Source organism: Camelus dromedarius, chromosome 7, assembly GCF_036321535.1.
Source record: "Camelus dromedarius isolate mCamDro1 chromosome 7, mCamDro1.pat, whole genome shotgun sequence".
Taxonomy (NCBI): domain Eukaryota; kingdom Metazoa; phylum Chordata; class Mammalia; order Artiodactyla; family Camelidae; genus Camelus; species Camelus dromedarius.
This window is the reverse complement of record NC_087442.1, coordinates 52,092,730-52,108,703: the sequence shown is the minus strand read 5'-3', so window position 1 is coordinate 52,108,703 and position 15,974 is coordinate 52,092,730. Positions and strand designations below refer to the sequence as shown.

The 15,974-nt window shown below is 34.7% G+C and overlaps 1 protein-coding gene across 3 annotated transcripts in view; it reads right to left on the bottom strand.

Moving 5' to 3' along the window:
- Window positions 1-15,974, bottom strand: part of AGMO (alkylglycerol monooxygenase) — a 285,767-nt gene that overhangs the window by 138,879 nt on the left and 130,914 nt on the right. For all 3 annotated transcript variants that reach the window (XM_031454981.2, XM_031454982.2, XM_031454983.2), the window contains exons 6-10: window positions 7,243-7,309; window positions 4,942-5,007; window positions 4,773-4,852; window positions 2,616-2,750; window positions 997-1,113 (exon numbers count right to left, since the gene is read on the bottom strand). In XM_031454981.2, coding sequence (XP_031310841.2) covers window positions 997-1,113; window positions 2,616-2,750; window positions 4,773-4,852; window positions 4,942-5,007; window positions 7,243-7,309 — 465 coding nt within the window. The remainder of the gene's footprint in view (window positions 1-996; window positions 1,114-2,615; window positions 2,751-4,772; window positions 4,853-4,941; window positions 5,008-7,242; window positions 7,310-15,974) is intronic.

Here is a 15,974-nt window from a genome sequence, read left to right as displayed (position 1 = left end):
AGCAATTCTAGGTGTTCGATATGTCTTAATAAAAAATAGGTGTATTTAACTTATCATTTTGCTCAAAATGGAAGCCTCCCTTCCCCTGTTTCTTGAAAGCATAACCATTATTCATATAGAGCTACTATGTGAGCCCTTAACCTTCAGCGAGGTTATTTCATGAGGTACATATTTTCTTGGAAACAAAATCAAAGACACTGATTTTTCATTCTTCTGTCATCCTCTTTTCAATTTCACCTACTTTCAACTTAGTTACCTTCCTACAATTTATGTACCGCTTTGAACTACTGTAAATCCTTTCAGAAGAATATAATATAAATAAATCAGTGAAATGAAACACATATTTAAAATGCCTCTGTTTTTATCTTTTTACAGTTTACAGTGCATTTGTACCTATGTTAGGTTATTTTTGTTTTCTCCAAAATGTAGGCAGTGAAGGTATTCTCATGTGGCCCAAGAATGACTCTCCAGGTAGTAATGCCTGAATCAGACTCCAGATTCTAAACCCTGGTCTGGTTCCCTTATATTTGTGTAAGACAAACAATATTTTGACTATTCAGAAAGGACCAAATTAATGAAGTAAAACCTACCTCACAATCTCCCTAAAGTCAAGGTATCAGGGTAGTCTCTAATTGAAGATAAATATGTTGAAATTGATATAAAGTCTGCTTTTCCCAAAACATGTAATTCTAACTTCTGGAATACTTTTTCTTGTAATTACTGAATAAGTTATTTGTGACAAACCATTTTCTGTTTATCATGTAGATCCATGGTGTACCATATGATGGATATTTTATACAGAAACACTTTGGATATAATTAATCAACTTACATTTAACAGTCTAGAAGAATTAATTTACCTGTTGGAATGTGAGATATTGTCAAAATTAAAAGACAATGACAGAAAAGAACAGAGCACAGCTATAATAGAAGGAGGTTACTTTCATTTTCAAAGTGACAGTTCTCTCATACTCTGTTTAAAATGGACACCACTTACAGCTTTATCTGCAAAGGTCTCTTCATAAAATGACAGCATCAGAGCAAACTGCACAACTGTATATATTCTTAATAGTTGAGATGCTGCTGATGAGAAGGGAACTTCTTTCCCTGTGACCTAGGAAGACAAGAAAGAAGCCTTCTTGTTATGTTGCTCCCTTATCTCTCTCACTGAAACTCATGCTAAGTGAAGAGGAGACACGTAAAAAGAAATGAACAGCTTTGCTAGTATTTATTTTTTTTTTAATCCTCAAACTGAATCTAAGATTTATTATTTTGGATAGAAAAAATAAAGTTAGGAGACTTGCTTTTCATTTCAGAGGCATTAGGATTCTGATCTAGTCTGTTTTAAATATAGCAATGTAAGAACTGATACTGATGATAAACATAACCAAAATGAACATGGAATATGAAACATGAAAATATGTCCATAATTATACACGAAAGTACAGCAAAAGAGAAGATGGAAGGTGATTTGGGGTAGTGTAGATAATCATGGCACAAAGGGAAATACTGTCTTATTGAAAACAACTTTCCCATGATAGTCTTCCCAGGAAGACTCTAATTCTGTTTTTATAGTGCAGATTTAGGCATCAATATGACTTTAAAATTTTCACTTTGAATTATCAATTAAAAAAAGAAAAATAATAAATGGACCACAGCTGACTAGACTTTTTGGACCTGAAGTATGCAGATTATTTTTATCTATATCAAGTTATATCCTTGTTACACAACTAGCTGTGAACATAATCAAAAAGTCTGGGAAACTTCAACATGCAGCTTTCATAACTGGATGAAAAAATATCCTTATTTAGATCAGGATTTTTGAAAAATAATAATATTCAAATAAAACATGATTTTATTTCCTCAAAATATTGGCAAATTTTATATTCATAATAATCTTTGAAATCAACAGTGATTTACTCTGTTGTTTCTATATTACTATTAATGACAATTATTTTGATAAGAAATCATAATATATATCCTGAATGATTGGAAAGAAATTCCTTTTTCATCTTTATAAGAGGTATTCCAGATTCAAACTGAATTTTTCTTTGTGGTTTCCAATGTTTTAAATCTCTACCTTGTTTATATTTGTATTTTAATGGGATTTCTGTATTTAATGCTACTACTCAACTATGGAGTGAATAAAATTATGGTCTAATCCAATAACCATATCATCTTGGTGTAACTATAGACCTCCAGTTCTGGAGACCTCAGGTTTTCATGGACAAAATGAAGGCTAAACTGAATAATTTTTAAGGCTTCCTCCATTTCTCATATTCTAGCTTCTGTGACTGATCCACAAGTGTTTGCATAGTTCCTGCACCCCACAAAGGCTCTTTGCTGTTGGTTCGGATGGATCTGACAGCCAGCCTCTGTTACTCTGCCCTCAAACCATGCTCCCTAGTAAGAGGCAGTGTCACCCTGGGAGAAGGCACCCCTTCACTGGTCCCTAAGTGGTGTTCACTCTTTAAGTTATACTTGACAGGACTGCATGTGCATAAGGGAACATTTTTTTCAGATTTGCATGAAGTCAGCATATATTACAGGCTGGCTGTAGACCTGACAATATAAGATTAATCTTCACCATCATCAAATTCATAAACTCTTATTTACCTCTGGAATTTCTTCACTTAGTCCAAGTCTTGGTTTACCTGGACCCCATCCTGGTCCTTTAAATACGACAGAAAACTTATTGAAGAATCCAGGTGTGGCCCAGAATGTAGTCCAAATGTAAACTAAATAGTGGAACTAGAAGAATAAATATATAGTTTATTTAAAATATGAAAAACCCATAACCAAAAAGATTAAATACAATAAATTATAAATTTTATTTTATTATTTAATGTAAGTTACATATTAATCTTCAATAAATAGGTTATGTATAATTGATAATGTTGATTAATATGCAATTGATTTCAAATTGAAATTCATTCTATGCATTTTGCATACCTTTAAGCTTAAATGTGTTCTTACCGGTATTTCTGAAGCTTCACAAAATTGTACATTTGAAATTTAAAAACAGGACAACTGATTAGAAAGTCAGCAAAGAAGAAAAAAATGCGTTCAGAGACGTTGCTTCCATGTCATTAACTAGCAGGCTGTGCACTCAACAGCCATGTAATGACATCTCTTCTAGACTTGCTAAATGTTTATTAAAGTTGAACATGGAATCATACAGATACTACATATTGGTTACATATTTTAAAAATAATCTTTCATTTATTGTGTTGAGTTATAGAGAAACACATCATATTAAGAAAAAATGTTCAAAGTCATTTCTGACAGTAGACTTCTGAGTAATAAACAGACCATATTCTGTAATAAGAAAAGGAACAGTTTGCTGAGTCAAAAAGTTTACCTTGAGGTTGACAGTAGGAATCCATATTCTTTAAAAACATACACTTGATATATGTGAAGTTAAAAGTATACCCACATATGACAGGTACTCAATAAATATCAGGATCACTAGCTATATATACCATACATCTGATAGTAATGTGCCAGAGGACTGAAATTAGTCCTAGATAAGGGCATCAGCTGTAGACTCTAGAAATGAGTTCTACTATAGGTGTAGTGATAAATTAATGTAGAAAGAAGTCTTAGCTCTGTCAGACCTTGTGGTCTTATTGGTATTTTCACTGTCTTTTGCAGAATTTTAACTGCTGGCATTATAAAAATGGTTTTTAAAATTACTTGAACTATTACAACAAGGAATCCAAAGCCATTAAAGAACAAGGTAGGATTCAGTTGAGTAGACTCAGGTTTGCATCTGACAAGCTGTGTGTGGTTGGATGAATTATTTAAAATCTGCGAACCTCAGTTTCATCCATAAAAAAAAAATTGAGGTTAGAAAGAAGCACTACCTCGTAAGGTTTTAGTAATGGTTACAAATTAAATTAAACATTTGGGCTGTTAGCACTGCCCTGCAGATAGTAAAAGCTCAATAAATGTTCACTTATTCTGTTATTTTAACTTTCTTAAAAACTTTGAAGAAGTAGGTTTAAAAAGCAGACCCAACATGAACCTGGGCTTTCCTCCTTTTCTGAATGCTGTGTACCCAGTCCCCTGGACAGAGCTGTCACTGACTGACCTCTTCAGTTTTTCAAGCATTCTTATCTTTTTCTCATTTACTAGTCCCAACCCCCAGGAGTCTTATTGGTGGTCTGCCGCTGATGGATCAGAGCTTCACAGACATTCCTCATTTCTCTAGTGCCAACCACTGAGATCAGTGAACAACCAATACCACATGTCGAACAGAAAACTGGTCCCGGGCAACAAGGCTTAGCAGGTGAGGTAATATGCAGACATAACCGACCTGTAATAGCTCCTGCCACCTCAGTCCAAGAAGAGGAGGGCAAAGGCCTCACGTTGAATTTCTAACCAGAGTCATGCAGCCTTGAAGCAAACATTTTTCTTACTCTGGGATCAGCCTTAATTATACATTTCACTACTGCTCCTTCTGAATACATGAATACATTTCAGGTCTATTCTGAGAAAGGATATGTTTGCTTGAAGAGCTATTTTTTTTTAAACTCTAGGTAGTAGACACATTTTAAAATTCTTATACGAGTTTTTTTCAAATGTATTTTGCTGAATTTGATTCAAGCCTTCGAGTGCCAGAGTTATTTCCAAATTATTTTACAGTTAAAAATATATTTTTTCAGGTTAATATTATGTATTTCTGCCTTTCAACAACTAATTGTTATTTTAAATATAAAATTTGTAAAAGTGATGTAATCAATTCAGAAAGAATAAAATCAAGTACATTACCTGTACCCTGAATGGTTCAAATGTATTAATGGGATGTGTTAGACCATATACAACTTTTTCATTTTCTGCCTCAAATGTTCCTGGAAGATAAACAATAATGATATGACCTTTGACTTCCTATGAATTAAGGAGCTAATTTGATTTTTAAATTCTCATACTTTGTACTTACCAAAAAGTCTATCCCATATAATAAGAGTACCAGCATAATTTTTGTCTATGCAATAACGGTTTCTGCCTATGAGACAAAATATTAAACATTTTTTGAAAAACAAAGTCATGCTTTTTGAAACAATGATTTTCCCCAAAATATATTTTCATTAACATCACTAGACTTCATCTGCTACTAAACTGAGTTTTCATTTTATTTTCCAACTGATTTTACTAAAAAGAGCAAAGATTTCCTTAGTCATTTATATTTAGAATTATCCCAGAAATTAAAAAAAAGCACCATTGCTCACAATTTTCCTGTTCTTTAAAAATCTGGGATAATGCTAAGTAATTTCTTTAAGACTATCAAAGAGTAACAATTAAAAATTAAATGGTCCAGAACAAAAGGCAATAGGAAATAAGATAAAGAAAATACTTTTTTCTTTAACATTTTGATGTGAACTTTACCCCTTTTCATTGCATCTTTTCCAGGAAGAAAATTTTCCACTTAGAGTAAGACAGTACTATTATTTTAATAATAAAAGACATAAGTAAAAATTAAGTTACTTTTAATTATATTAACTCATAACATATATGATATTTTTCATGCCTCAAAGAACTTAAATAATAATTTAAATAGTTAGGTATAGTTTCTTTAATGGTTTTTTTTTCCTTTTTAAATTTTTTTCTTTTGTTTCTTTTTAAAAATATTTTTAATGGGGTAGGTAATTTTAGGTTTATTTATTTTTATAAACAGAGGTACTGGGAAATGAAAGGCATAGTTTCTTAATTTAAAAAAGCTTAAATATACACTATCATACCCGTGTGATTATTAATCAAAGGAAAAAGAATATTGTTCCATAAACCACTACTGCGATAAATTCAACTGTCTTCATGTGTCATTTCTTTACACACCTCCCATATATGCAAATGTACATTTGAAAGTGAAGACACGAGGAAAAATCTCTCCCAGTGCAAAAGCAGAGTGGGGCTGGCTACACAGATCCACTACCCATTGCCATCCGTGGGCTGACCAATAGCTCCCAGTTGGGTAGAGGAGCACTGTGCCCCTAGGGGATGCTTGGCAATGTCTGAAGACACTGTTAGTAGTCACAACTGGGAGAGGATATTATTGGCATCTAGTATGTAAAGACCAACATCCTATAATACACAGGGCAGCCAGCCCTCCACTCTGCTCCCAGATGAACTGTCTGGTCCAAAATGTTAGCAGTTCAGAGGTTATGAAATTCTGAAATAAAGCAACATGCCTGGAAAGGTGCTCTGAGGCCAAACAGGAAACTAGCAACTATTTCTTCTTCAGTGTAGACGTGTTTTCTTCACTCCTTAAGTTTCCTTTTAAATGGAGGGAAGCCCAAGAGCATAACGCTGTTGGCCTCTCCATGGCCCCTCACTAACGATTCGCTGGGGGTGGGGAATGACTGTGGAGTTTGGAAGAGGAAACTGACCATGTACAGCCTGATCCCACCCTCTCCCCTCCCGGGGGAGCCTGTGCTCCTGCTCTGCTCCCTGGCTGGGGAAAGGGACCTGCCTGCCTGGGAAAGGCAGGCTTGCCGTACTCCAGTACTGCCTGTGATGCCTGGAAGCTTGTCAAAACAGAGCCATGATATTCACCATTTTATTACTAGCTTCCTTCTTTCAACATTAAGCTTGTGAGATTTATTCCTGCCATTGCCTGTCGTAACACTTCGGGCATTTGCGTTTCTATGCAGTTCTCCATTACATGAGTGCATCTGTTCTACTGCTGATAAACACTGGGTTACATCTCTTGTTCTCCCTGTTACAAATAATACCGGTATGCACATTCTTGTTCAGGTCTTTGCGTGCACAGGTGCAAACATTTCTGTTATTTCTTAAGCTGCTGATGGTAAACATTAGACACTGGCCACATGGGATTTTTTTTTCTAAGTCAAGCAAATGCAGCGTAGGTTGAGTTTTTTCACAGAACTGAGGCAGGAAAGTGAAGTGCTGTTTCTTAGGCTTTCCTCAGATACCAACAGCTTTTAAGACCAAGATTCCTAGGGTGGTTCCCCTAGGTTGGTAAACTCTTTTCTTCTACTACAACTGAGATCTAGGCAATGAGGAAAATCCAAATGCCATCTATGGAAAGGTTTGTGTGTCTCTGTGTGTGTGTTTTCTGCTCCAGTCCTTGCTTTGGCGATAAAGTGTATCCAGGTACAAAGGAAGAAACAACACCTGTTTGCACAGTGTGTGGTGACTATGTCAAGTAACTGATGAAATGATACAAAATAATAATACCAGTTTTCAAGAAATGAAGAAGGAAAGAAAGATCAAATTTCCTTACCGTGATGAACTCTGTGATGGCTAGGAGTATTAAGAATCAGTTCCAAAGGACCCAGGTTATTGATAACCTGTTTAAAAGAAAAGGAACCTAGTTATTATTAAGTTATATGTAATATTTAAGGACTCATTAAAATCCCACATGGGTTAAGAAATATTGCAAGTTTCAGGGTTGGCATCAGAGTTTATCGGAAGAAGTTTATCTCCTGGTGTTCATACAAAGACAAGAAGAAGCTCATCTCGCTAGTCTAAGCGACAGTATAATACAGCAGTGAGGTCAAGAGCTAGACTGCCTCCGTTCAGCTCCCGAATCCTTCACTTATCATTATGTGGTACTGGGGAAATAACATAAGCTTTTTATAACTCAGTTTCCTCATCTTTCAAATGGAAATGGTATCTATACAATAGTGTTCTGAGGATTACACGTGTTACTGCATTTAGATGCTACTACTATCAAGGGATACTTTTTTCAGGTTTCCTGTCGTCATGTTTCACGAGGATTTATGTTAAGAGTATAACTCTGGGAGGGCAACCCAGTATTATTTTCATTTTCTGGGGTTGATTTCGCCCAATAATCGGTCATGGAGCAACTTACTATGACAGGCGTTATCTACTGCGCTAGGGTGATCCTTGCCCAGTCAAGTACATTCCTAAATGCTCTCTTACTTTTAGATGCCCCACCTTCCAGTCCATTCCTAAGGTGCAATTCAAAGTCAAATATGTAACGGGGCCTTTTTTGGAAATAAAGACCCTTTAAAATCCGGTCTATAATTCTCTAATGCTCTCTCTCAACATTTTTTAGTAAGAATCTCCTTTGCCAGAGTCTATAAATTCTAAGGAGTGTAGGAACCAGGTATGTGTCATAAAAAAGAACAGCAGGCCATATGTCAGACATTTGTTACGTTATATAATTAATACTGGACAATGTGGGAACTCTTTTAATCTCAATTACATTATTCTTTCTTCCATCAACCATGGCAGATAACAGAATCTTTTATTTTTCTTTAATCACAATCTAAATGGATTTGTTGGAGACTACTAATGACAGAATCAACACATTGTCATGGTATTTTAAGTAATTACTCACTCTAAAGTTAACTTCCATTTAAAGGATATATAAGGAATATAGTAATAAGTTCAATGCTTTTTAAGGGGAAAGAACAGTCACTGACAATCATGATACTGATATGAATTTTGCAACAAGTCAGTGGTATGAGAAAAAAATAGGGAGATGGGTCTGCTTCCGATGTAAAGATATTTACAATACATAACAACCAATGTACTGTGGGGATCTTGTTTAGATACTGATTTCATCAAACCAAACATAAAAGACATTTTATAGGCAATGAGGGAAAATTGATCATAAACTAGGTATGACATGATAAAAAATACTGTGTTATTGAGAGTTATAATGGCATTGTCATTGCATAAGAAAATGTAATTGTTTTTTTAAGAATCATATAACTGAAGTATACATGACATGAGATCTAGGTTTTGCTACATAACATTTGGCAATGAAAGAAAAACAGGAAAACTAATAAAAATGAATCAAAATTATAATCATTTTTAAGTTGAAGTGATGGGGATATGTACATTCATACTGTTAGTCTCTCTACTTTTCTGAATGTTTAAAATTTTTAAGATCAATTTTAAGTAAAAGAAATCAGTACTCTAGTAATATATAGGAATGCTCAGTTAGCCAATTGAAAATATTAATAGATCCCTGCAGTCTCAAACATACTTCTAGATTGTAACTCTTTATATAGCAGGGTTTAATAATTTTTTGGCAACTTCTGACGTTAAAACACCCAATTTACAATTGCTCTGCAAATGTGGACAGCCACAGTAGCCACACAGTCCTCAGCCTGTGCGGTCCTGCACGTTCCTGAAGTCGAAGCTGCAGCAGTGTTCCCAGGTAACAACGCTGCATCTCTCCATCAGGTAGGTACCACCAGTATCTCCTTAATAGACCCATTGTTTAACACACCTATAACAGTACTTGCCTCCTACGCTGCTGCCCAGCTTTTAAGAGGTTGTTGGTTTCCATGACGGAACAGTCATGCAAAGGATGCAAATGTTTGCATGCAAAGGATGTGTTATATTACGTGCTATATATTGATTTAGGCTTCTCTCTCTCTCTTTTCTTGTCTGTCTCTCATACTGTAGAGTTTTATCACCATTTTTAAAGTTACTTCCATGAAAAGTGTATCATGAGTTCCAAACAAGAGACTTTTTGGTTGACTCATTGAACAGAACTCATTTATACACAGAGAACCATCTATATTTTTTTAATTTCAGGAGTTCAAAATACTGTGACTATATACGCAAATACAGCATTAATGACCAGGAACTGGGAAAGGAGTAAGTAGAAATAACCCTGTATTTTATTGGACTACATTGCTTTGTACTTAGTGGAAAAATATTTGTTGAGGAGAAGAATGGTGATGGATAGAGAATGAGAAAGTAAGGTTTCTCGGCAGTCAGAACATTGAAATCTGATTCTCTGCTCAGGCTTTGTATCTCTGGCAGAGAACCAGATGGGAAAGGAGAAAACCATTTTACCCGTTTGTCTCTTTGGTGGCTGACATATGTTACAAAAACAGACAACAAAAGCAAGTGGAAGAGACGACACTAACCAGCTTCTGCTACCCAGATGCATTTCTGATCCTTGGTTCTGGCGTGTGTGTAGCCATATTTAAAGCCACACAAATGGTGAGTGAATTCAGATGACTGGAGCCCTGGCTGAGTGCATTATATTTTTTTAATGTCAAGCACTTTTCCGCAAAGAAAATCTTTTGCTTCTGCAGGCTAAAGCATGTTGATATCAATATTGAAAGTTCCTTTTTTTTTTTTTTTTTCCTTCAGTAAAATGCCAAGTACAACACAGGCAACCACAGTTAAATTTCCTGGTGGTGCCTATGAGTACCTTGGAGCTGGGGAAGACCACCTTGGTGTGGGAGATGATTCATCATTCAGACAGCCCAGTCAGAATCTCTCTTATAGCAAACCCTTCTGATTCAAAGTCATGGAGAAGTCATAATAATTAATAAGGGCTGAGCGTAATGACTGAATTATCGCCTACTTTTGCAAATTCAGTCTTGGAGCAATTCAACCACATCTAGCTTTGAATCACTTCCCGAAAAAATGTTATTGTGGAAATAACTGCAGCTATTCTCATGTTTATTTGTCTTGTTTTTTAAAGATTTAGATGAGTTAATTTCAATTATGAAATTTTAGAATGTATAGAGGACTTAAAGATAATATAATACAGTACTCTGTTATACAAAAGCATGAGACTAAAGCTCAGAGAAGTTAATTACTAGTCCAAGTTTAAACATCTTGGAAGAAGCCCTAAAGCCTTCTCAGTGTCAGCTCAGGAATCCTTCTTTCTTTTCCTTCTTCTTCTTCTTTTTTTTTTTTTTTTAATCATGTTGCTTTTAAGAGATATAGCACTTTTTCCATCCAATAAAAGTAATTTTTTAAGAACTTGAATGGAATATTATAACAATGCTTTTGACTACATTGCAGTCAAAATGAATCCAGGTATTTAGAAAGAGTTCAGGGATTTCAGCTTCCAAACTACCGCTCATCTTGTTATAGGCATTTCTGGGGCGTCTTAGGTCTCTGAAGCAACGGTCTGTGTCTCGTAGCCTGTAGTTTCCTGTCAGGGCTTTACAACCTGAGGACCATGGATGGAAGGGCGCCGAAGGGCTTCAGCAGGTTGACGACACCCTGAAGTGTCACATCAAGTTTTATGAATATTTCCCTATAGGTATTTTGGGGGGGGGGGGAACCACCATTTTCACAGTGTATTTAAAGGGATCCGGAAGTCCCCAGAGACTAAGAATCAATGTCCTAAAGAGGGCTTTAGATTTTTCCCTTTGCCTTTCCTACTTATATTGTGTTTTTAGTTCCTACATTATTAAAACTTGGGTGCTAATTTCTCACCCAAACTTCAAAGACAGTAACTTTAACTTTTTTTCTGCTTATCTCTTGAAAGCATTGTTTTCCAGAAAGATCACTTCGTAAGCTATTTTTACCTGTGTAGTAATAATTATAAATGAATAAACAAGAAAAGTAATAATTTTATGATTATAAGCTCCATCCATTCTATTGATTAATCTTTTTTTTTTTCTTTTGATTGAAGTATGGTTGATTTAAAGTAGTGTTTAGTTTCTGGTGTACAGCATAGTGATTCAGTTATACATATATATTCTTTTTCATATTATCTTTCATTTTGGTTATTATAAGCTATTAATTATAGTTTCCTGTGCTATAAACTAGAACCTTGTTGTTTTCCTATTTTGTATACAGTGTTTATAACTGCTAATCCCAAACTCCTAATTCATCCCTCTCCCAGCCTTTCCCTTGGTAATCATAAATTTGTTTTCTTTGTCTATGAGTCTCTGTTTCTGTTTTATAAAACAGAGTAAGTTCATTTGTGTCATTTTGTTAGATTCCACATATAAGTGATATCATATGATATTTGTCTTTCACTGTCTGTCTTCACTTAGTATGACAATTTCTAAGTCCACCCATGTTGCTGCAAATGGCATTATTTCATTCTTTTTTATGGCTGAGTAATATTCCATAGTATATATACAACACATCTTCTTTACTCAATCATTTGTTAATTTAGTTGCTTCCTATTGCCTATTGTAAATAGTGCTGCTGTGAAAATTAGGGTGCATGTGCATTCTATTGATTAGTTTTATTCAGCAGAAGTGCTCTGCACTGTATTTGCTGGACTGGTCACAAACTCACTTCTTTCTCTACAATTCATGGTGAATGCAGGGGAAAAGAGTTAAATGTAAAAGTAAGAGAACAGGGACCATAAAACTATTGTCTTATCATGTCATTTCCTCTCAACAAAAATAAAATGAAGTCAAATGAAAGAATCTTCATAATGAACTAGATAAAGTCCAAAACATTTACAGTTCAAATCTGTTGACATTCTTTCTCAGTGTTTCAGTGTTCTCTTTCCTTTGCCTCTAAGGCCTTGACATTCCATCCTAACCTGCTGGAATCATGCTTTACTTTCAAGTTCTCCCTAAATTTTCCAAGTATACTTCTTCATTTTTCCAAAGAGAATTTTGATTTCCTTTCTCTCAATACATATCAAGATATCATTACTTTCTAAGTCAGGCTGTTCTAAGTCCTAGTTATTTGTATTCATTTCCTATACTCTTTTGGAAGTTCTGTGAGGACAGAAACTGTGCATCATACTTCTTTAAGTTTCTCACAGCACAGACAACACTGCTATGCACACAGTGTTTGCTCAATAAGATTATATTGAGTAGGTAAGTCCACCTCACTGCCCTCCACACTTCTGCCCTTATAGTAGTGGTTCTCAAATGGAGGTGATTGTGCTCCCAGGGGACGTGTGGCAATGTCTGGAGATTTTTTTGGTTGTCACAACAGGGGGAAGTGCTACTGGTATCCAGTGAGTAGTGGGGTTTAGTGCTGCTAAACATGCCAGAGTACAGAAGACAGTCCCACCAAATAAGAATTATCTGGTTCAAAATGTCAATAGTGCTGAGGGTGAGAATCTCTGGGTCACAGGTGGGAATGTCTTGCTGTACTCTAGTCTTCTGCAGTTCAGGAAGGAAGGACTGTATAATTTCTGTCTTCTAATTGGGAAGTTGGAGGAAGGGGTGCATTAGGGAGTGAGCCTGATAGCTACTCCTAAGGCTAGAGGCAAAAAATGAGTCTGGAGTGTTCTTAAACTTTAAAGCCAGGAAAGTATGTCCAAATATAATCTTTGACCTAGTGAATTGAAAAATTAAGATAAATAGCTAAAATAAAGGAGCTAACCACCCCTGCAAAAAACTCCCAGAAAATCACAGAGGCCAGAAGATAGGATAGTTGAATTATGGTAAACAGTGGCAGGTGAATTTCTTGAATAATTTTATGTTCTCAACACAGGATTGTGTGGGCTTCAGTTTCAAGGAAAAGAATCAGAAATGGGAAATATAGTTTCCACATCATCAAGTGATTTTGAAAATTCTTTTGAGAGTTCTCATGACCTCCCCCTGCCCTACTTGCCCTCCAGTCACGCTTTGAATGAGCTGAATAACTTAGGGGCCTAAGTAATGAAACTTACATAGTAAGTAGGTTACCAGCTTGAAGTAATTTTGCTTTGGAAACTGATAAACTAAATACATGTGGTAAATCCAATATTTAAATGTCTACTATGAGCTGATTGTGAAAAATTCTTTCCGTAATCTAGTCATAAAGAGTTTTCTCACTACCCTACATTACATGAAAAACATACCTCAGTAAGTCCTTCCAGTTGAAACTGAAAAACTGCTTAGAGTTGAACTCTAAAATCATCAAAATAAATAGTCTAAATTAGTGTCCTGTCTGAAATTATTTGTTACAAAAATAACTCAGTCCATTCTATACATTTCTTATTTAGTTTCATTGAATTCTTCTGATTGGGAAACATTGGTTAGATTTTTACAGTTCAATAAAGAGTACAGAAATAATAAATGAATGGCCTCATCAGATGACAAGACTTGCTTTCAACAAAAATGCTCAATTAATTCAAAACAAAAGTATTTTGTTTGCCTACATTGCTTAGAAAATTGCCTCCTCTCACTTCACTCTGACCTTGAGATTAGGGAAGAGTTTCTAAATCTAATTTTAAAAACTCTTAATTCTATTTTTTTCTAATTTTAGAATAATATGGGGGTATCCTATTATATTTCTACCTTGCAGTTTTTCTGTCTGCAAACTGGCACTAAAATACTGTAATGCATTTTTGAAAGGCCATAGGAATAGTTATAACCACTTACTTTTCAGAAAGAAGTCATGAGCTTATGGTTATTTGTAAAGTTCTTTCCAAAGAAGAGATGCTTACAAATATTCATGCTTCCTGTCTGAGAGGAAAATATTATAATAAGGAAAACGTGTCCTAAAAAGCATGTGTTTTACAGAATTATGAAAATGAATGTGCTAACAACATGATAAATGCTGAGGGGTGAGTGGGTTGGGGTGAAGTGAAATGAAATCTCCATAGTAGAAAAATGCCTGCATTCAGATGAGCATTGGTTAGAGTGACGACATTGACTCTAACTAGGCAAGACTTCTCCTTACAGCATCCCGCGTGATGGATGTTCCAGAGGGACCCGTACCACTGTGGGCCTCTGGGTTTCACTGCATCAGTGTTTAAGGGAAATACTAAGCCAGCTCCTAATACATTTATCATCTGATATAAAAATCATTGTCATGTTATATTAACTGAGAAAGATATGCTTGAAGAGCAGTCTGAAAATGGCAAAACTTTTCAGGTAAATTAGTGGCAAGATTCAATGCAAATCCAAACTAAAAGTAAATGAACTAACAGTTTTTCTATGATTATTTGGCTTTTGCCTATTAATTTTCTTAATTTCTTCCCTCCTTCCTTCCACCCTCTTTTTCACTTTTACCTTCTTTTATCTATGTATGTATGTATGTATGTATCTATACATGTATGCATGAGTGTTTTTGAATAAAAATTAGGAGAATCTTTTATTTGAAAGATCTTTACAGTTAACTCTAGGCCCATGCATATCTTTCTGAAAAGTACATGGTTATAAATATTTCTATGACCTTTCAATAATATATTCCAGTCCCACTTACAGATAAAAAACCTGAAGGACAAAAATATTAATGTATGTGCATATATTTATCCTTATTAAATGTATTTATCATATATATTAAATATTACATTTAAACTCAAATGCCAATCAACAACAATTTTAAGTACCAAACCACCAATAAGAGTTTTCTATTAGCATTGGAAATAATCTGTTTCAGATGACTAAAACCTATGTTTGTATTATCAAAGCCTTTTATTAAATGCTACTTGCATAATAATCAGAGCAAGAAGTCTCTTATCAGCAATTCCATTCATTCTGCAAACATTTATTGAATTTCTATGAACTTTACTACGTTTTAGAAGTAAAAAGAAATAAAGGGATATGCAGGCACTTTCCCTGGAAAGTTTATTTATAGTCCATGGACTCTTGAATGGAAAGGCAAAGCTATTAAAAAAAAAAGTTTTACGAAAAAGTGATCTTTCTCATATAATTTTGTGTTCTTTGGGGAAGGATGAGAAAATCATTCTTTTTTTTTCTTTTCAATTACAATGGATAGTTCAGAAATTTGAATTTATAAAAATTTGAAGATATAATTGACACAAGAGTTAATTTAACAAGAAGCAAATTGAGTTCCTTTTCCAGGTCACTCACTGAAAATTAACTTTAATAAAGATAAATGCTTTTATTTAGTTTTCTACAGAGCGGCTTTGCAAAAGTTCCATCATTTATTCCTGGAGAATGCACCCTTGTTCATAAACTTCATCTGCCCATATGGAAATTAAAATAACCTGTGTGGGTTTCACTTTGAATAAATAGGTATTTATTGAGTGCGTATTTTATGCAAAGTACCGTGTTAAGGTCTTCTGTAAGAGCACAAACTAGAACAATGCAAATCACAATACAGTAGCAGGTAGTTTAACTCTTGAAGGTAGAATGAGTGACAATGTCAGGTTTTACTATTTGAATACATATAGGAATATGTTTTCACTCTTAAGAATATCTATAGTGATTCCTCACTTAAAGTTTTAGAAAAAGGATAAAATCCCTAAACAGTATAAGTCAACATATTAAAATAATTTTAATTCTTGTTCTGAATTAGTTCATCGTTAAACACCCATTGTTTTCCTTATTAAAAACTTGATCAATCAACATT